Source organism: Cricetulus griseus, chromosome 6, assembly GCF_003668045.3.
Source record: "Cricetulus griseus strain 17A/GY chromosome 6, alternate assembly CriGri-PICRH-1.0, whole genome shotgun sequence".
NCBI classification, from domain to species: domain Eukaryota; kingdom Metazoa; phylum Chordata; class Mammalia; order Rodentia; family Cricetidae; genus Cricetulus; species Cricetulus griseus.
In genome coordinates this window covers 43,373,803-43,396,876 of record NC_048599.1, presented here as the reverse complement: position 1 = coordinate 43,396,876, position 23,074 = coordinate 43,373,803, and the positions used below count along the sequence as shown (strand labels likewise).

General features: G+C 38.1%; 1 protein-coding gene across 7 annotated transcripts in view; it reads left to right on the top strand.

Annotated features, from left to right (window-relative positions):
* Plcb1 (phospholipase C beta 1) overlaps positions 1-23,074 on the top strand; it is a 678,981-nt gene that overhangs the window by 459,955 nt on the left and 195,952 nt on the right. For all 7 annotated transcript variants that reach the window (XM_035446906.1, XM_027421690.2, XM_035446909.1 and 4 more), the window contains 5 exons: positions 1,709-1,788; positions 3,494-3,547; positions 4,538-4,613; positions 12,759-12,859; positions 14,721-14,887. In XM_035446906.1, coding sequence (XP_035302797.1) covers positions 1,709-1,788; positions 3,494-3,547; positions 4,538-4,613; positions 12,759-12,859; positions 14,721-14,887 — 478 coding nt within the window. The remainder of the gene's footprint in view (positions 1-1,708; positions 1,789-3,493; positions 3,548-4,537; positions 4,614-12,758; positions 12,860-14,720; positions 14,888-23,074) is intronic.

The following is a 23,074-nucleotide window of genomic DNA, read 5'->3' as shown; positions in this document are numbered from 1 at the left end:
TAATAAGCCCAATCCTCATAAACCCTCACCTCAGGATCTGTTTCTAGCAACCCAAAGTAAGACATGCTGTTTTCTTCTTCAAAAGAGCCATAGAGAGACCAATGGCTGTAGAAGACCTGTGCTGACCAATTGGCAGTCACAGCCACCAGAAATGCCTCTGATTCTGGAATTTTTTTCCATTTTCCTCCAATCTAATGAGAAATCTTGAGGATAGAATTCCAGTCTAAACATGAAGCTAATTTGTTTCATAATTACCTTCTATATATAGCAGGGAGGTCATTTTTATACAATATTTTTATTTTTACATCTACATTTATACTGGCCAATCATATGAAGTTATGTGAATTTTCTTGTTGAAATGCCACAGAGGTACTCAAACAGTAAAATACTGATCTAAATTAATATCTTATTAAAAATAATTTTATGTACTTTTCCCTTTGTTAAATTTGGTTACTAGAAAATTCAGAGTTCCATTTGGCTCACATTATACTTTTATTGGATACAGTGAAAGATTTAGTTTTTCAGCCTAACATGTCAAACTAAAATTAAATTTTTAGAAATATTTTTAATTCCTTTTGTATTTGGTGTGAAATTAGCTCTAAACCAGTAGTTCTCAACCTTCCCAATGCTTCGACCCCTTAAGATAGTTCCTCATGTTGTACTGACCCCCAGCCCTAAAATTATTCTGTTGCTACCTCATAATTGTAATTTTGCTACTTTTTGAATCATAATATATAATGTGATATGCAGGACATCTGATGCGTCGACACCTACAGGTTAAGAACAGCTGCTCTAAACAAACCCACAAAACCACACAATAACTTCAATTTTAAGTACTTTCACTGCTACATAAAGTTGCCATAGAGAAATCTAAACTTTGATCTTTGTTCCAGAAAATACTACAAAAGAAACAAATGTTTAAAGCCAATGCCAATATTAGTTTACTCAAATCATCTAATTTTAGTAAAACGGCTCCCCATGCCATTAAAAACATTGTCTTGATGCTTTTCTGCGTACACTTTAAGTTTCATAGTGGATGATTTTATCTTCAGCCCATAGCAATCATGTGCTGTTCTAAATCCCCACTGGATAATCTGTAAAGGTCAAAGGTCAGTATTCCTCACCTGCACTGCTGCAGCCCCCCAGCTGAGTTCTTTGCATGCTCAGTCTCAGATTTCCATTTCATTGTTGTCAGGTAAACCCCCAGTGCCCAGCCTCATCCTGGCTATCTCCTCACTGCCTATCCTGGAAATGGGCTTTTGATGCTACCACATTTTTGCTTTTTGTCTGCATCTGGCTAAGAATTAGTTAACACAGAAATCTCCACTTTGTGAGTGGTAAAGTAGGAATATTTTTTTTCAATTCCGTTGAAAATAAATTTGCCACATTTTAAACTTTTCTGTTATTCATGTATGTATTCATAATTAAAAAATTAGTAAAACCTGTACAGTTGTTGGAGCACAGCAGTTTTATCAATGAGGGACTTAAAGGACAGAAAACTGTATCATCATTTGTACATTTCCTTGTTAAAAGAGAATCACTTAGACATGAATTTAGTTATAACATTTAAAAAAGAAGAGGGGCTGGGTGGGAAACTCTTCACACCCAACCTGATTTAATTTGTCTGTCTTACTGGAAGACAAGTTAAAAGCATATTTTACACCTGAATAATATTGAAACTAATTCAAGTGTGACTTACATTTTTCAGGAATGGACAAGTGAGGTTTTCAGCTTGGCAACAAACCTCCTGGCTCAGAACATGTCCAGGGACGCATTTCTGGAGAAAGCGTAAGTCACTCCTATTGTATTGCTAAGGGTGTTGCTTCTTCTGAATCCATTTCCTTTATCCTTTGTGAGTCTTTGTTTATGCTGCCTGGTCTTTTCGAATTCATAAACATCTATTTCCCTTTGGGATAGGTTGGAGGACAGATTCCTCTACTGTTAAGGCTTGGAAGACTTCCAGGAGAGGTGGCCCTTTCCCTAAGTGTACATCAGGCTGGGGTGACTGAACATCAGGGCTTTTGACATATAAGAGGAGATACCTCCAAACTCTGGCAGCTGCACTCAGAACACAGAGTTGCTCTTTTTGGAGCATCCTCTACTGCCTTCGCTTGTGTTCTCTCTTTTAGTAACGCTTGAAGAGAGCAGACAGCATATGTCCCGTTTATTCTAGATTTGGAGAATTTTGGTGGATATCACAAGAACTTCCTACCTCCTTCATTCATTGGATTGATAATGGAATTCCAGACATTAGACACTGTTGTACCAAGTGATAGAGGAGAGAGAGAATAGAAAGGGCAAGAAGAAAGAAAATAACAGGAAAAAAATGAAATAAGATTAGAAAATCACCCTGGATTGAAGCAGCCTTTCTAAAAATTATTTGACCAAGGAAAATAGTGATTCATGCCAGATGAGCAGCAGGGAGATGGGTGTGTTCCTCCTGGTGAGTCTGGTGGTTCAGGAGCCTGGGGGACCTTTAAATCAAAACCACAAGCAGAAATATTAATAGGCATGCCTTTAATTCACTGAATAGATTTCTGTCTTCACTCTTGTTCCAGCACCATAGCCATTGTTTTAGACCTCATGTCAGGCATTTTCTGTTTTGTTCTTATGTGAATTTTGGTCACAGGTCTTTACTCAAATGCTTCATCTTGGAATAATCCCCTCTCCTAATTTTGTTACCTTAACGATACTCCCAGCATGCCTCTTACCTTCCTTCCTCCTTCTCTTTATCGTGTTCATCTTACTTACCATCCTTCATCCAACAAATATTTCTAGAACATTTATTTTCTACACAGTGTGAATGAAAGAGACAGAGAAATAGGATGTTCAAGCTGAGACACAGCATGGTGAAACTGGTTGACTAATCATAATCTACTGAAAATGTCTATGCAGATGAATGACCCTGGTGAGGGCTGCTGTGGGAATTGTAACACATGAGTTTTGATGCATGTGTTATGTACAAATCTGGGTGTGGTGTCTCTGGGTCACAGCATAGGCAGTGTCCCAAAGCAGCATTCCCTACTGACGCTCTGCTAGCAGTAGTTGAGAGTCCTGATTCTCTAGCTCTCCACCTGTGTGTCTGTAGGCTGATGAAGAAATAAATCCAGTCCTTATGTTCTTTGTGAATTTCTTATGAACAAACTATGATAACTAAGCAAGATGCAGATAGGTGTCACAGAGTTAACACTGAGGGAAAGAAGCCAGACCGAAAACATGATCACATTTTATGTAGGGACAAAAAGCAAAGACAATCTCTGCTGTTTAATGTAAGCATTCCAGTGACTTGTGGAAGACTCCGAAAGAAGACATGAGGGGAATTTCTGGGAAGCTTCTAAGAAAACTTAGCTCCATGTCACCATCCAAGTACCAGTTTCGAGGTTTGGGATAGTTCTGTGAATTCAACACTCTGCACATGGACTTGAGTTCTTCTTGTATTCTATTTTCAGTATTTTTAAAAATGAAATGACTAACTTTTTTGCTCTTCCAACAGATACACTAAGCTCAAGCTTCAGGTCACTCCAGAAGGGCGCATTCCTCTCAAAAAGTAAGTTCCAGCCATGTTTCCTGTCATACATCTGCTTTGTCCCAAAATCTTGAATCTATGCCATAAGTCTGGTTTATTTCTTCACCACGCTGAGTGGGAGCATGGAAATGGTGTGGTAGCCCTGTCCTCCGTCATGCTAGTCTCATGCAAGAGCAGCTGGCTTCCTCATGACACTTCCCTGACCACCACTTCCTGTGGAGTGATTTTTGAGAGCGCGTAGGAAGTGGGTAGAGGGGATAGGGAAGAAACCACACTGTGTCAATCCCAGAATTTACCTGCGGTTCCGATCGGTCCTAGGAGTATAAATTCTGTAACTTTGGTACCCCTTTGGGTCACTTAATGTCAAGTAGATAAGGGAGCCAGGCAGGGAGCTCAAGTGGCAACACAGAGCAAGAAGAGAGCTACAAAGAACAGCCAGTATAAGCAAGATGGCAGATCATCTTACCCTACAGAAGTGGTGAGCACCAGACTGAGTTTTCTAATGTATGAATGGAGTGTACAAATCCAAATCACTGTATTCAATTCCTAGCAAAGAAAATGCATGGTTAGAAAATGTTGTCTGGAAGTCCTTAAGCACTGCCATAGAAGCCAGCAGGAGCTTCTACACAGTGTGTCATTGGAGGCAATGGGTACAAGGGACAAGATTGGGAAGACTGGGAAAGTCATTTATTTTAGGAATTAATGTGAAAAGTTAGTTAGTGCAATAACTTTCAGTAGGTCATCTTCACTGTCATGGAATATTTATTTTATATCAGACCCTATAAGTCTTTAAAAAGATACACATAGATCTTGAGAAAAGATGCAGACATGCAGAGAAATGTTTGACTTTTTTTTTTTTTTTTTTTTTTTTTTTTTTTTTTTTTTTTTTTTTTTTACTATTCAAAGATACCTAACTTTCACTCTGTGTAATATTTTGAGTTAGGGTCATCTGTGTGTGCAATAAACCACATCACCTTTTAACCAGCTCTCATGAATGCTTTCACTTTGTAGCATCTACCGATTGTTTTCAGCAGACCGGAAGCGAGTTGAAACTGCACTAGAGGCTTGTAGTCTTCCATCTTCAAGGGTGAGCATGCTGTCTTTCCACTATCCTACAGTATAACAGTTCTTAAAAGTCCATACTAAACATATACTTCCTAGAATTTCCTAGACTTAGCTTGATGCAATTTAACAAAAAGTGAGATGGGTGTCTATAACCCCAGCACTCAAGAGGCAGAAGCAGGAGAATTGCTGATAGTTGGAACCTAGCCCAGGATACACAAGTTACAAGCCATCCAAAGTTATGGATCCCAACCCTGTATCAAAAACCAAACAAATAAGACCAACCAAAAGAAAAGGCCAAAGTAACGGAACTTATTTGTTAATATGTACAATGTGGCAGACCATTGTTATATTCTTTAACTCTCAAATCTCAGGTATTTCAGTCTAAAATGATCCTTTATTGTTATTAGAAAAGAATTATCTGGGCATGTTAGCAAATGCCCAGTATCTCATGAGTTGGGATGTAGGAGCAGGAAGAATAGTATTTCAAGAGCATCCTCAGTTACTAGTGGATTCAGAGTTGCCCTGGGCTACATGAGGCTTTCTTCTTGGAAGAAGCTGAGGCAGGGTTTGGGAGAGGCTGAGGACAGATAGTAAGGAAGATGGATATAAATATTTCTGCACCATCAATTCTCAATGTAATCTGATCATATCATCTACAGTAAACCCACTCTTGATGACTCTTGAGACAATATCTATTAATAATGTTAAGCTATTATGCTTTAGAGCAGTGGTTCTCAACCTGTGGGTCACAACCCCTTCGGAGGTTGAATGACCCTTTAACAGGGTTTACATATCAGATACCCTGCATACCAGATATTTACACTAGGATTCATAACAGTAACACACTGTAGTTATGACATAGCAACAAAATAGTTTGATGGTTGGGAGTCACCACAATATGAGGCATTGCATTAAAGAGTGGAAACATTTGGAGGGTTGAGAACCACTGCCCTAGAAGCCTTTGTTTGTATGTGCAATGGTGTTTTGCCTGCATATATGTCTGTGTGAGTGTGTCAGGTCCCTTGAAACTAGAGCCACAGACAGCCATGAGCTACCATGTGGGTGCTGGGAATTAAACTCACGTCCTCTAGAAGAGCAGTCAGGGCTCTCAACCACTGAGCCATCTCTCCTGCCCTCCTAGAAGCTTTTGAAAATACAAACTTCTAGTTATCCTTTTTAAACCTCTAGTTTTCAAATTCATCAGTTACAGTCATAGTTGGTGCATGGTACACATATTATTAAACAAATTTAGTATCAATACTTTTCAAGGCTGTGTCCACAGGTTCTACTGAAAGGGTTGCAGATTCGAAACAGTTTGGAGATGACTTGCTGTTCACAAGGAGAAGGCCAGCATGCAGGGTGCTCTTTTATCTTTGTGCCTGATACAGAAGACATCAGTATACATTTGCCACCGACAGGAACTCATCTTCATGTCAATTCACTTCCATGTAACTCATCTAGAAGGATATGTTACCACTGCTTCTGAGAGTCTCATGCTTATGGAGAATGTTCCTTTGGTTTTCAAATTACATTCACCTAGTATCTAGGCAACAAGACAGCCCTTATCTGGATCACTAGCTACTGTAGGGGACTCTGAGCCACTGGAGATAACTAGACACATCGTCAGCCATGTTCAAGTTGCACTGAGTGAAACTAGAAAGCTACTCTTCAACCTATGATGAAATTATAATAAAGGACTGAGCACTACTTACTTCTTTTGTCACCCAATTCTTGTTCCAAAAGGTAAAAAACTAAACAAATTAGAAAGGATGCTAGCTTGGCAAGTGTTGCATGCTTGTAGTTTCAGCATTCAGGAGCAGGCTGGGATCACTGCAACTTCCAGGCCAGCCCAGGGCTGCATAACGAAGTACTACCTTCAAAAACAAACAAACAAACAAACATACATACATACATACATACATACATACATACATACATACATACGTACGTACATATGTACATGATAGGTAGGTAAGTAGATAGATAGATAGATAGATAGATAGATAGATAGATAGATAGATAGATAGAAGTTCTTTAAAAAATAAAAGAGAGGAAAGGTTTTGCCAAGTCACAGGAAAGCCAGAGAGCTGTCCCAATACCAATTTTGCTCTAAGTGCAAGTGGACAGTGATGCTACAAAAGCAGTACACATTTCCCGTCCTTGCACTGATTTCCTTTCTTTTCTTCCATGTAAGAAGGGGTAGTGCTGGAGATCAAACCCAGGACTTCTGTTATACCTTGAGAGTGCTTTACTGTGCAATCCATCTTCACACCTTTCCCTTCATTGTGCTGAACAAGTTAAATGCTGAGGCATGCTCACTGTTGTTTTTCTGGTAGAAGCTTTGGAGTAGGAAAGATACAGAACAATGCAGTTTCTATCACTGACTCAACTAGTATTCCATGATTTCTTTCTGTACAGGCATAGGCACTGAGCAAATGTTGCAGTTCTGGGTTCCAAATACAGTAGAGTATTCTCAAAGAATGAGACAATAAATACACCAGCAAACCCATTTTCAAATGGAAAGAGTTGTTGTTAAAAAACAGTGGGTGCTGCCACTGAGAAGTCTGTTCCAGAAAAGATACTGCACAGAGAGTAAAAACTTAGTGAGTTTTACTAGCTGAGCAATGACCATTGCACACACTCAGTGGAAAGAAGAAACAGAAAGATGGAATTACAGGACATGAGTAAATAATTTCCCCTTTGTGACCACTTCTATGTTTATCTTTTCTTGATACAATCTTGTGAAATACAAGGATCAAAAAGTTTAACTTTGTCTTCTACATCTAGATGAGTGAAAGAAGAAACACGGAATGAAGCTAAATAGAAAAAAAATCAAATCTATCAATCAATTCTCTATAAATTGCAATTTTCTGGACAATTGGATTCTGACAATTCAGTCAATAAACATAAATTGTGTCTTTATAATTCACTATGTCTATTATAGGCTTAAATTTTTCATTCCAATATCAACTGAAGACATTTTAGAAGGAAAATGAGATTCAGACGGTAGGAGTTATGTTTAAAATGGAAAAAAAATACTTCTCTCTAGCAAATTAAATGTAATGACAATTTTCTGAAAACAAACTGAGGATATTTTAAGATATAACCAACCTCCATTATAGTTTTGAAAGATCATTATTCATTGTAAACTATAATTTATCTGGAGGACTTGTAGAATTTAAATGCTTTTTTAAGATAGGAAGACTAAAACCCATTTCAAAGCTAGGAAATAAATGGTTCTATGAGCTGCCTACAGCACATCAAATGAATTTTCAAAAATCCTTGTGGTAATTTCATAGGTACAAAAAAAGTGAGTATAAGAAATAGCCACTTGTTAGCCAAAAGATTCAGAGCGTATTGCCTAGGGGTATTTTACACATTCCACAGAAGGAACGGGTTATATAAATGGTTGATAAGTCTGCATAGATGGGAGTCTGCTTCCTAGTCAGCCGTCATTCAAACTGGACTTAATTGTGTTCTGTAAATAGACACATTACCAGAAATGCTGTGGATATCCTGTTGAGATTTTTTAAACATTATCTTTGTGCACATTGTTAGGGATAATTAATGCACTTGAACTTGTACCCTGGCTGACATGATCTGTTGCAATAACACATTGCTTTAGAGGGCTTTCCTTCGGAGACTACAGTCACTAGCCTCAAGTTACCCTAATTGGGGAAAAGTAATACACTACCTAAAATGAGACAAAGCAATTACTGTCCTTCTATTAATAATCCAAACATATTTTCCAGTGAGACCTGTGAAAACCTTTCCATATTCAGAAAATTACTATTCTACCCACAAGCTCTCTGAGAACTGAAAATAATTTATCAGTACTAAATCCCCTTGATTTAAGGCTTATTAACTTGGAAGGCCTTGGTGACATTTGTAATTACACTGTAGTGTTACCATGATGTTGGCCTGTGGGGTTGCATTTTAATGAAGAAAATAAATAAATCCATATATTTGTTTTAGATATAAATTTTACTGCAGTAGGTAGGTATGCATTTAATACATAGGGAGATTAGTTATCTTCTATTTAAAGATTTGCACATGCCTTATTAAGGAATGCTATAGATAAAGTTTATAAAGGAACATCTCTTGTGTAACTGTAGTTCATTGCCATACTTCCCAAAGATAAATCAGAAATATGATCATTTTATGGTTGTGGTTCTTAAAATCACTTTATCAAAATTGTATTTCAAACCACACAAGAGCTCAATTCATAATGAACAATTTATTTGTAGTGATTCCATGGGCTCTGGCTAATTCAACTTTTGTTTTATGGATCTAAGGCAAAAATATTACAGAGGGCTGAATGTCCAAAATTTACTGGGTAATTTATATATATATATATATATATATATATGTATATATATATATATATATATAGAGAGAGAGAGAGAGAGAGAGAGAGGGAGGGAGGGAGAGAGAAAGCGAGAGAGACAGAGAGAGAGAGAGACAGAGAGAGAGAGAGAGAGAGAGAGAGAGAACTAGAGAGGTGGCTCAGTAGTTAAGAACTCTTGATACTCTTCCAAAGGACCCTAACCCAGGCCCCACATGGTGACTTACAACTATTTGTAATTCCACTCACAAGGAATCTGACACCTTCTGGTCTGTGGGCACTAGATAGTTATATGGCACACAGATGTGCATGCCGGAAAAACACCCATACACATAGACTAAAATGATAAAAAAAATGATGGTAATAAATCTATGGGCTCTATTAGATCTGCTTCAATAAAATAAATTCTAAGTCTCTTTGAATGTTAAACACAAGTTCACTGTAAAATGATTTTTTAAATACTCAAATGTGTGAAAAAGAAAAAAACCACCATCAAAAACAGAGTAGTAAACAGACATGGAGCATGACCCTTAGCACACTGGACTTTGGGCTGCCTCTTTAGTCATGAAGGTAAAATGACTCAGCTTTTCTCTTTACCAAACACAGACATAGAAAGAGAAGGTACATAAACAAGGTCTGTGAATTATAGACTCATTTCACATGAAAAAAAACTGAGAATTGCCTGTAGCTTTCAGTAAATATCTCCCCAAGATGCTTGCACCATACTTTCAGTGATAATAATTTACTCCAATCGAATTCTTTGGAATATTTTTTTTTCCTGTTTTTACCCACTGACTTCAAAGACCATGGGACATTCTCACCCATCAGTTGGGCATGAGAGCAACAAGAGGAAGAAAACCAGCTTCATGAAAAATTCTTACATGTGCTGAATTTCAACATGCAATGAAAATAATATTGCACTTATTCAGACTGTCTCATTATTTATCCACTTTAATTGAAAATCCTAGTTCACAGGTGAAAAAGTAAACAATGGTTAGAGTTTAGTAAAATATGTCTGTGAATTATATGTCTACACACAAGTGTAGCTAAGCCTACTTTTACAAGGGAAATACAATATTCAGTCCTTGATATCACAATTCACCATTCTCATAATGTTGACTTAGTAAAATTTACTCTGTAGCTTCTGTATTCTACACACTGGAAACTAAGAAGTTAACATGCAATGTGCAAGTTCTCGCCTGTGCACAAGGAACAAAGAGAAATCTGAAGCCAAGGACAAGATACAGTCAGAGGAGTGTTGAAATATGAGATGAGCAGAATGAGACAGGAATAGAGGGTTGGGGTAAAATGCAGCCCAAGTGAAAGGTATAGCTGTTCAGAGAGAAACAAGAAAAGAGGGGGCAGTAAGTCGAGGAAGACCATTAATGATGCCCTTAGGTAAGATCAATTTCTGTGTCTGCCAGGTGAGGTCAGAGAGAGCTATATTTAATAGAAGAATGGGATAGCCCACTTGGGGCTCATAAATACAACTCAGTCCTTGAGTTGGCCAACAGTACCATTGGATATTTTTTTTGCAGATGATTTTAAATATTCTTCTCACAGTCAAATAGTTCTCATATATTTGAGTAAGTAGAGCCATTTTGCCTATGTAGAAGAGTGAAAGAAGTATGTGTCTAACTCAGACAGAAACTGGCATCCTCTAGGCAAAGGTATTTCTTTTCATAAACAAAATGGAATTCTGAAATCCTATAACCAGGTTGCTCATATCTCCATCTTATGAGTGGCCAAACACAAATAAAGCCCTTCAATAGAAGTTCCAATGCTCTTAGGTTTGAGTCCTTGAGCTCATCATTTCAAAGCTCTATCTAAAGAGACCAACTCTGTGGATATGAAGATGTTTTCTGTATTCTTGCATTTTCTTTTGTTTTTGAAAAAATCATTTTTGCAAGATATTATGTTCTCCGTCATATAAATGGACTTAGTCAAGAAAATATTACTTCATTTTCTTCATTCCACAAACATGGGGCCTCTACTATCTGCCAAGTGGTGAGCTAAATTCTCTGGCATGTTAGCAAGCAGTGTACAATTTCAGACAATGATTATTTAAGTTTTCTATTAAAATCTAGTTAGAATATATGAACATGTTTAAAAGGAAGGTTGTTTCTGTGTTTGGGGGACTTAAAAATAAAAATAATCCTTCAAGCACATACCTGAAATGGGAAGCCGCATGAAAAATGTCCTTCCTGTTAACAAAGACTTAAATACATGCTTCCGGTTTCCATGGCAGCCCAGTCAAACAGAAAACATAGCCAGAGAAGTGGTCTTTTACATCAGTGACTCGCTTCCTAAACAATAGGACAATAAGCAATCAGTAGCAAATGATGATGGGTTCTGAACTACCTATGAAAAACATAGCAGGTCAAATAATGTAAACCAGTGTATCTCCATGGATTCTGCATCCATTCGCCCTGGCTGAGTTCCTGACGGCTTTCTTCACTGATGTACTGTTACCTGGAAGTATAAAATGAAATAAACCCTTTCCTTCTAAAGAGAGAGAGGGAAATGACACAAAGTTAAATTTTACATTTTTATTTTAGCATTGTCTCCAGGGTTATCACCTTTAAAGCATTCTCTCAAAAGCCTGATAAAGGCACAGGAGTGTACAAATTCTTCATGCCTCTAATCTGTCCATTTCAAATGCATAAAATGGCAAAGGAAGCCATATATCTTCTACCACCACTTTTAAAGAGGAAGACTTAATCTAAAACAGAAAGACAGAGTAGAGAGGGAGGGAGGGAGGGAGGAAGAGAGAGAGAGACAGAGACAGAGACAGAGACAGAGACAGAGACAGAGAGAGCAGGGAGAGTAAGAATGACTTATGAAGGTGCTTAGCCCAACAAAGGGAATAGGAACCTGAATCTGATCCCCAACCCAGATAAACAATCTAGACATGATGGTTCGTGCTTGTAATCCTAACACTAGTGTAATGATAACTCTTTCCACCAGCCACCCAAGTTCTGCCACCACATTAGGGCCCCAAATAACACCCAGAGTCTTACATTATTTACAATGCTGCTGGCCTATGACTAGGACTTCTTATTTGCTAGCTCAGTGTTAAGTATCAACCATAACTACTAATCTATATACTTTTACAAGGACTTATCTTACCGAGGATGCCTTATCTTACCGAGGACAAGGGCCTTATGCTTCCTCTCTTACTGGTGATCACATGGCAACTCCTCTTTATTACATTTCCCAGAATCCTCCTTCTCTCCTAGTCCAGCCTAACTTGCTTCCCTATTGGCCAATAGTGCTTTATTTATCAACCAATAAGACAAACCTATCCACAGAAGGACCTCCCCCATCACACTGGAGAAGCAAACAAAGTGGTCACTAGGTTCACAGGCTAACCAGTTTGACCTACCTGATGAATTCCAGGCCTATGAGAAACCCTGTCTCAACACACAAGATCATTGGCTCCCAAGGAACAACACCGAAGGTCTGTCCTCCCTATGCTCATGTGTGCACACATGTATACTCACATGGAGGGAGGGACAGACAGGCAAGTTAAACATCTCTACTGAACAGATTCTGTCTTCCTACATGCAACTTTAGGAAATATATTTAGGAAATTGTCTTAACATCTGTTTAGCAGGATAAAATTCTTAAGCTTTAAAACATACCAAAGTCAGGTGCTAAATGAAGGCTACAGTGGGCCTCAGAGATGTGTGCTTGATATTTACTCTGGTTTGGAAAAAAAGAGAAGAGAGGAAGGGAAGGAGGGGAGGGAGGGGCAAAGAAAAATTGGAAAGGAAGCTAAAGTCTGAGCCCTCTTGCTTACCCTGTTGTTTTACTTCCCAGAACGATTCTATACCTCAAGAGGACTTCACTCCAGATGTGTACAGAGTTTTCCTGAACAATCTTTGTCCGAGACCTGAAATTGATAACATCTTTTCTGAATTGTAAGAGAATGCATTTTAATCTACTTTTTCTGGCCTGCATTGATACTCGGAGTGGCTTGGGTAGGATTTTGTTAGGACTGGAAGGAGACTGTCCAAAAGCAGTGCTTCTGGGTGGTGTGATGGAGGTGATAATGTGCTTTTGAGCTTGACAAGCAATGACTGTTTTACTGAGCAGATATTTACTAGAATACATGTATGGTAGGGTGTCATTTTCAGATGCTCCATTGGCTTCATTTAGATGGACTATTATAGATACAGCAGGAAGTGTACCGATATACAGAAGGAAGATTCATGTAACAGAAAGAATCCTGACTGAACACTACTGGTTGTATCCCTCTGAAATATATCAGTATAAAGAAATATAGATTACTAAGAACCCACATAGACAGCATATTGCTTTCTCTAATTTTATATAGGCATTGCTTTTTTATACTTATTTTTATTTAATAAGCATGAGTGTTTTGCCTACATGGATGCCTATATGCCATTTGTATGCCTAGTTCTCTCAGAGGCCAGAAAAATAGGGTTAGATTCCCTGAAACTGAGCTACAGACAGTTGTGAGCCACTATGTTAGTGCTGGGAACTGAATCTGAGACCTTTACAAGAATAAGTGCCTTTAACTTCTGAATCCTCTCTCCAGCCTGTAGGTATTGCTTCCTTTTGTAAGTACTTTTTTTTTCAAGACAGGGTTTCTCTGATCAGTCCTGGAACTTGCTCTGTAGACCAGGCTGGCCTCAAACTCACAGATCCACCTGCCTCCCAAGTGCTGGGATTAAAAGTGTGTGCCACCACCATCTGGCTTTTTTAATACTTATTTTTTATGTTGTGTTCATTGGTGTTTTGCCTACATGTATATCTGTATGACAGTGTCAGAATCCCTGGAACTGAAATTAGACAGGTGTGAGCTGACATGTGGGTGCTGGGAATTGAACCCAGGTCCTCTGGAAAAATAGTCTGTGCTCTTAACCACTGAGCCATCTCTCCAGCCCATGTATTGCTTCTTAAAGAGACTCAGATGTGAAAAGAGAAAAGAAACAATTAAATGGAAATTGCAATTTATCTCTCTTGATATATCAAAGTCTACATAATGACAAAAAGTTGATCCAAATTTGGTAAAGGAAGTAAAGTAGCAGGCAGATAAGTCCTGAGGTTGAGTGTGACGTTGTACACTGAGCACTTTTGCTTTGTGATTTCATCACCATAAAATACTCACATTTATTGAGTATCCACAATATTTATAACACTGAATTTTTGTGGGTTGCCAATAAATTTGAAATGGGCATTGGAATAGCATTATTCAATAGCACTGCTATTTTAAGGATACAATAAGATTATGTGTTTAGTTCTACATCTATATGATAGTATAAATCATTATCATTATCTGAAAGAAGCTGACTCAGGAGGCCCACTGGGAACTTGAAGCCAACCTGGACTGTAGTGTGCACCAACGTAATGAGGAATACAGAGTGAGCCCCCACTTCCAAAAACAACCTCAAGCAAATGAGAGGTGTAGACTCTTATAAACCTGTAACTTTAAAGAAAAGAAAAATATTTACAAGCACATTGGTTTTTTTCTTTCTAAATTAATGAATCAGCAATATTTAAGTGGTCGGTGTGATCAAGGACAATGTTAGTCATCTGATACTTTTCTAGGCATTAGAGTTGGGTGGAAAAGTGTCAGTCCATCAAACTTTTAGAATGTGGGGTGGAAGACCCATGTTTTTAGGGCAAGGTCAGAATTCCATTGTAGAATTGGAATTCCATAATTCCAGTTATGCTGCAGTTATGATTTCTCTGTAGCTAAGTGCATAAATAAAATGAGGAATGTGGTATAATTTCTTGTGTCTTTGTTGCTTTCAGTGGTGCCAAAAGCAAACCGTACCTTACTGTGGAGCAGATGATGGATTTCATCAACCTTAAGCAGAGAGACCCCAGGCTCAATGAGATACTTTACCCACCTCTGAAGCAAGAGCAGGTCCAAGTGTTGATTGAGAAGTACGAACCCAACAGCAGCCTCGCCAAGAAAGGTAGTCTGCATATGTTTCATTCCATACCACACTGCAGAGCCCCTGCTTCCTCTATGACTGGATATATTCTGGAAGTTAGGGACTTAAGACCATGTAGCTCCTTAGTGTCTGGACTCTCTTGTGGTTTTTTTGGTTTGTTTGGTTTGGTTTGGGCTGATTTAGGTTTTTTTTTTAACATTGGTGATTTACTTTTCTAGTTATATCTATGTGTACATGCCATATATTTTAAATTTTCTCATCATGGTTTTTCCAAATTTACTCAGTAAATTAATGTATTTTTTCTCATACGGGGAATTTATTAACTCAAAGATTGCCCTTTAGGGTCACTTTTTTGTAAGTTCCCTAAAGTAGCCCATGAGTTTGATTTTTACTGTTTGTTTGTTTTTCTCCAAAACCTCCAAAACTAAAGAGAATATTCAGTCAGCAAGAAGAGTGTCTTATTCCAGTTTGCAGTAACTAATAATTCTGAAATTTGACCTTATAGTTTTTTTAATTAAATATGTGGTAAATTTAAATTAAAATATTGGTAGAAAAATAGTACAAAAATAACATCAGAATGGCAACTCTAAGTTACTATAAATTATTTTAAATATATGTATATTTATTCTGGAAAAATGAATTAAAATATGATCATGAATGAAATGGTTAGTTTCTGGATGTTCCAACTGTATTAATAGCAAAGTCCTCAAAACCTGTACCATTCATACTGAGTATCTCTGGATTGAAAGCCCCTCCTGCAGAAGCCTGATCCATCATGACTGAACTTAATGCAAATGTCTATATAATCTGTAGGGCAAAACAAGCCACAATAAACAGTTATTAAGAAGAAATGAATAGTGTGTTAACATGTAGGCACTTCATGTAGTAGCAGAAGTACCAGTCACAAAGCCACAGATGAAAATACAGATCATAAGGATTTTTGATATGCATTCTCAAATCAGCCCTCCCAAAAGAAAAGGGAAGGTGTATTAAATATAAAATAAAATCTTATTTTTTCTTCAGCTTGTTATTTAGGAATTTATAGACAATTATTTACGTCCTCTCTATTTTCTTGACATTATTCTTACTATTGCCATCTAGGTGAGGTCAGTAAAAGGAAGCAACAAACCCACTGTGTGCCTTGTCATTGAGAGGTCTAACCTCTCATTGTAAATATGTCATTTTTTTCTCTAATGTCTGCTCCTTATTTTCAAGCTGGAGGCAACTTCTTGCTGAAGGTTGGCATTCCCATTATGAAATCTAGACTTTTCCAAGAACAACTCATACTCAGTGGTGGAACAATTCCAGAATGACTTCTAAACATGATTAGGTCATAAGATGTGACAAGGAAAAGTTTTTGAAACCAGCAGACCTCCTCCCTGTGGCCTGTTGACTCTGCTAGTGAATCCCTTAACTGCAGTAGCCAGAGGCAGCACAGGGTGTCATCTTGACATTTAACCTCTTTGTGGGCAAGGTACTTCATCTGCAAAACTGAAGAGGGAAAAGTTTTTTTTTTTTCTGACTCTTCATGAATTTGAAATAAATAATATTCACTAAAATGCACTCGGCCCATGCGATTTGATGAACAAGTATTAATTCTACTCAGTATATTGAAGTGTACGAGGTTGATTTTAATTTTTCTGGTGGGTTTCATCTAGCTATTCTCTAGATTATAAGGTGATTGGGCCTTAGGCTATCTTTTATTTTCCCCAAGACCTATAAAGTGGACCTGCCTAGGATACCATATTTATTATGGGCTAGAAGGTGAATCTTAATCACTCCCATAAAGCATTTGTGCCCCAATGTAAATATTGTTCCCCCATAATAGTCCGTACAGAGATTAGATAGATGCCTCAAGTAGCACATGGAAAAGACAAAGGGTCTAACACAAAGATGTGGAGAGATGTCTAACCACTTTACTAGCACAAAGAGAGGTACCTTCTGCCATCATGACACAGAAATGACGAATAAGCAGATATGGTTGGCTAGAGCTATCACCCTTCCCCCAATGAAGGGGGAACAAATTCAACTCTCCAGTTGTCAACTAGCCAAATTATAAAAGATCTTAGTAGGGCCACTTCTACCCCAAAGCACAGATACAAACCAGAACTTCTGATGACTGGCCTATATTAAGGGTAAAGTCATAGTATGTGATTTAAATTAGCTTAACAGCTAATAACCATAAATTAGTGTTATTATTTAAAGTAGGACTAAAGTGATACTGGAATATCAGGGTGTTTTTGACAGTGACAGTTTTCCAGGAATCTAGGGTCCTGGAAACTCAGTGACCACAAAAGCTGCCCAAGCCAGTGGTTTACAGGTTCTTATCTCATGAGTTAGAAGAATAAAATACACAGACCAGAGAAGGTGAGTTTTAGAGAGAGTTTTTTGTTTGTTTGTCTTGTTTATAGATTCAAAGGTAGAAACTTAGGAGGGAAAAAGGTCCATGCTGTTTGAGTTAAGCCAGCAAAAAATCGTCAGCACAGAGGAAGGGAGCCTTAGAGAAATGTAAGGAAACCCAAAGCACCAGAAAAAGCATATCAGACCCCAGCCAGCATCCAAAAGACAAACAGAAAAGAGAAAAATATCAGGAAAAGTGATGCACTGTGAGCTAGACTCAGAAAGGCAGGCAGATCTCTCTTGACACACTTAGAAAATCCATTATTCCTCCTCCCTTGTTAGCATGGCTTGGGTAGAGCCACCTTCCTGAGGGGTGGTCCATTGGCCAGAGGATTGAACTCCTCTACTGGATTAACTGTTTAAGAGAGGAGATGACGGCATGTCTCCACCTAGACATAGATCCCATTCCGCACTGTGATGACCCTGGAGGAAATCTGTAAGCAAGCACAAATCTGTGTTTTTCATGACTTCAGCATTAAAAAATAAAACAATCAAAACAAAAAACTGTTGATGAAAAAGCAAGGGATGGCAGACCAAAACATAAAATTTCCAATTCTGAAGACTTGTACTCAGTGGGCATAGTGACACAAATCTGTAATCCCTCCATTTGGGAAGCTGAGGCAGGAGAATCTCAAGTTCAAGGCCAGCCTGAGCTACACTGTAAAGCCCTTTCTCAACTAGCATCAGCAAAAGTAACAGCAAAAAAGGCTTTAAAGTTCCCTAGTCTTTTCAAGAATGGTAGCATATAAATATGAATAAATTTGATTTCTCAAGTGCTAACATGTATTTAAGCCATCTGAGGCCTTGTCCAACTTGGATTCTTGGTTCATTTCTAACAAGGCACTGAGCAGTACTGGCCTAGCCTACAGGGACCACGCTGAGCATGCAGGCTTTGAGAGATACTGAAGATGGGAGATGGAACCTGTAGGGATGGTCCAGGGAATTTCCAGGCTTAATTAATTTCAACAGCAGTGAATGAAAGATTTTCCAGGGACCAAGGGTACCATTCTTTTGCCCATTCATGCACACATTCAATAAAGGCACTTTGAGCATTCTTATGTACTTATCACCATGAAAAATTAAGACAGGACTTACACAGTTATGCAGGCTGAGTCTGATGTCATCATAGGACAGACAAAGTACATCTGGACAAACAGCCCATATAGTTGTTTTTTGAATTTTTCACTAGCTACACAGAGTAAATCTTTCTCAATGACAGTATCTATTTCTTAACCCAGCCCCTTGAGTGAGAAAAAAATGTTGAACTTGAACTGTTTTATTCCAAGGCATTTTAGGTGTTGTTTTCACTGCTTACTGTAACAAAGAAGACTAATTTTTTGTTTATTCACTTTAATTTCATAGTCAAAAGGAAATGGATCTTTGAATGTTATCTACAGGATAGAGAAACTGCAATGCTTTATAACATCAAGGTTCCATGCCAAGTGTGGTGCTGGATGTTTTTAATCCCACCACTAGGAAGGCAGAGGCAGGCAGATCTCTGTGAGTTCAAGGCCAGCCTGGTCTACATAGCAAGTTCCAGGACATCCTGGGCTACATAGAAAGATCATCTCAAAGTAGACAAAGAAAGAAGAAAACTAAGAGTTTGAAGTATTTTGTCAGATGATGAAAATCAATGTTTTGAATTTGAGTTTGTAGTTCAACCTATTGTGTTTGATTTGGAGTTTTTTCATTTAAACAAACAAACAAACAAAGCATTTTGTCTCCCCTTTATTAGGTAAGTATGAGTAAATGTCAACAAAGTCCAGTTTCAGAAAGCTTTGTCCACTTGAGTATGGGGGCTGGTGTGGAACTCTAATCATGTGACTTTACAGATGCCTAAGAGAGCTAGGCATGCAGCTTAGTGGTAGAGTACTTCCCTAAGAGGAAGAAAACCTGAGTCCTATCCCAAGCACAACCAAAAATAATGAGTAAAATACATATATATTTATGTGAATATTTTTCAAGGTGCCAAAACAAGACTTTAACACAGGCATGCTCTTCATGAAACTAGTTTTAAGTCAGGTGATTCTTGTATTTTTATTGATGAAAACTTGAGAAAATTGATACCAAAATTCAATACGATGTCATAGCTTGTTTTCTCCTGCTGCTATCACTTTGACTATTTCCTCTGGGGTGCCCAAGAATCAAGTAAGTTGGTGTTAATCTTAATATTGACTGACAAACTCAGTCTGATATTTCTTAGAAAGAAATGTCTGTATTGCTTCTATCCCTTAAAATCAAGAGGCATAAAGTTAACTTTATAATGTGAGGCATATGAAATGTATATAATTGTGAATGTAACAAACATATATGTTAGGAACATCCATAAACTCTGATTCTTAAGAAATATGTGTTTTTCTTTTATTGAAAATAAAATTTTCCCTACAATATATTCTGATTACAGTTTCCCCTCCCTCTACTCCTCCTAGTTCCTGCCTACATCCCCTCCTACCCTGATCAACTCACTTTTTTATTTTTATTTTTTGTTTAATTTGAGACAGGGTTTCTCTGTGTAGCTTTGGAGCCTATCCTGGCACTTGCTCTGGAGATCAGGCTGTCCTCGAACTCACAGAGATCCACCTGCCTCTGCCTCCCGAGTGCTGGGATTAAAGGCATGCGCCACCAACACCCGGCCCTGATCAACTCACTTTCTGTCTCTCCTTAAAAAAAATAATAACCAGGTAGTGATGGTGAAAATAAACAAGTCAAAGTAAAAGAATCCTAGAAAAGGCAAAAGAAACATAATGAGGCAGAAAGAGCCTCATTCACACTCACAAATCCCATAAAAACATAAAACTGGATGTCATAATATATACACAAAAGGCTGGTGTGTGAAAAAATAAAACAAAATAACAACAAAAATCAAATTAAGGGGCTGGAGAGATGGCTCAGAAGTTAAGAGCACTGACTGCTCTTCCAGAGGTCCTGAGTTCAATTCCCAGCAACCACATGGTAGCTCACAACCATCCGCTATGAGATCTGGTGCCCTCTTCTGGTGTGCGGATATACATGGAAGCAAAATGTTGTATACATAATAAATAAATAAAATCTTTTTAAAAAAATCAACTTAAATTTTTTAAAGAGAGAGATAAAAATGGTATGACATGGCACTATGAGACAAGGAACCTCTGAAGATGCCACTGAGTTTATTTTCTGTTGACCATCTCCTCCAGGGCACAAGGCTAACTCTTAATAGTAGTTTGTATCCCCAGTGTGACTCTATTGGAAAAATAAATAAATAAATATTCATTTGCAAGTGGTCATCAATTGGAGATAGCTTCTGGGTTAGAGACGGGGGCATGTGTCCACTTCTCCTTTCAGCTCAGGGACCTCATTTGGTGCAGACCCAAGCAGGCCTATGCATGCTTCCTCAGTCTCTGTGAGTTTGTATGTGTCTTCCTCTAGATGATTTAGAGGGCCTTGTTTTCTTGGTGTTCTCCATCTTTTCTGGGCTTTAATATGATTTCTGCCTCCTCTTTCAAGGGGTTCCTTGAGCTCTGAGGGGAGGAATTTGATGGAGGCATGTCATTTAGTACTGAATGTACAAGGTCTCTCATTATCTGTATAATGTCTGGCTGTGGGTCTCTGTATTTGTTCCCATCTGTTGCAGGAGGAAGCTTCTCTGATGATGGCTAAGCAAGACACTGCTTAAATTTGGTTTATCATAGAATGTCTTTCTTTTCCTCCATCTGTTGTAATTGAAAGCTTTGCTAGCCGAGTAGTCTGGGCTGGCATCTGTGGTCCTTAGAGTTTGCAAGCCATTTAGAGTCTCCATTCAGAAGTCACATGTTATTCTAATAGTCTGCCTTTATATGTTACTTGGTCTTTTTCCATAGCAGCTTTTAACATTCTTTCTTTGCTCTGTATGTTTAGTGTTTTGATTATTATGTATTGAAGGAAATTTCCCTTCTGGTCCAATCTATCTGGTGTTCTGTATGTTTCTTGTACCTTGAAAAGTACCCACTTCTTTTGGTTAGGGAAATTTTCTTCTATGATTTTGTTGAAAATGATTTTGGTGCCTTTGACTTGGTTTTTCTTTTCCTCCTTACTCTATCCCTATTATTTTTAGATTTGGTCTTTTCATAGTGTCCCATATTTTATGTCTAGATTTTTAAAATTTTGACATTTTCTTTGACTGAGTTAGCCATATCTTCTATTGTGTCATCAATGCATGATAGTCTCTCTTCCATCTGCTTTACTCTGTTGGTGAGACTTATCTCTGGGGTTCCTGAATTTTTCATTTCCAGATTTCCCTTAGTTTGGGTTTTCTTTCTTATTTCTATTTCTTAGCTTTCTCGAGCCCTATGTCTGGATATTTGTGCCCCACATTGGTAGGGGGACTGTTGGCTCCCCAATAATGACACAGAGATTTAATTAATCATGAAAAACTTGGCTGATATAGCATGGGCTTATTTCTAACTAGCTCTTATAACTTAAATTAACACATTTCTATTAATATAATTTCTGCCTTGTGGCTTTATTACCTCATCTCAGTATTGTACATTCTGTTTGCTCTATGTCTCCTTGCCATCTGGCTGGCAACTCTACCTTTCTTCTTCCCTTTGTCCAGCTCTCTTTGTCCAGAAGTCCTTGCTATACCTCCTGCCTAGCTATTGGCTGTTTAGCTTTTTATTAAACCAATCACAGTGACATATCTTTACATAGTGTAATCCAATATCTAGCAATAAATATTTCCTTTGTTTCCTGGGAACCGGAGAGGGAAGAGAAACCACAGGCTATTGTCGGCTACAGAGCTGAGGATGAGATTGGGGTGTTTGGATTTGGAGGAGAGGAGAGAAGGGACAGTGAAGATCTGAAGATCACCTACCTGATTTCCCTGGTCTACTTACTTCTCTGGCTCTCAGGAAATGCATGCTAGAGTTGGGGGCTGAGACAAAGGGGCGGGTAAGGCAGCAGATTGAAGAAGATCTTCGTGATCCACTGGAGATAGGGGCAGAGAGGAAGGGAAGGCTACAGCAGTGGGGTCTGCTACAGAGCTGGTTATGAGACTGGGGAATTATATTTGGAAATAAGTAGGAAGAAATGAAGATCCACAGATAGAGCCTATCTGTTTCCCTGGCTGGTGAGACCTGTGGGTTCCTAGGTTTCAAGAAACATATTTAGATATTTTTTAGATGGTTAAATAATACACATACTTGATATATGTTAATGTTTAGTTTCTGAGGAGCTGTTTTGTTGTTGTTTGTTTTAAGATAGGGTCTACTGTATATACCTAGCCAGCCTAAAACTCACCATGGAGATGAGGATGGATTGACTTCAAAGAGATCTGCCTATCTCTGCCTTCCAAGTGCTGGGATTAAAAGTTTTATGCTGCCATGCCCAGTTCATGTGATTTTTTTAAATTTTAAGTAGAAGACAAAAAGTAAATGAAAAAAATTTAATGTGGCCAGAGGTTTGAATCTTGTAATAGAGAAAACAATTCTCAAGGGAATTCTGTCTTACTTTTTCATGTAATGTCATATATTTATAAAAGTCCCTGCAATGTCATATATTTATAAAAGTCCCTGCCCCAGTCACCAAATGCTTCTTCCTTGCTTGATTGTCTGAATGCAGACCTAACTATGCTTGACGCAAGAATGCAGAGTGACCCCTGCCTCTCCCAAACAAGATGGTCATGGATGTTATAGTTTGAAGACTAGTGTCTTTTTAGTCTCTGACATGTTTTAGAAAAATCAGTGGGTTAAAATTAGCAGGAAAACTAAGACAGTTATATTGGTGCTTTTGACAACAGACCACAGAGCTCCAGATTCAATCAATATTTATGAATGAAAGCTATTTTTTGCTTAA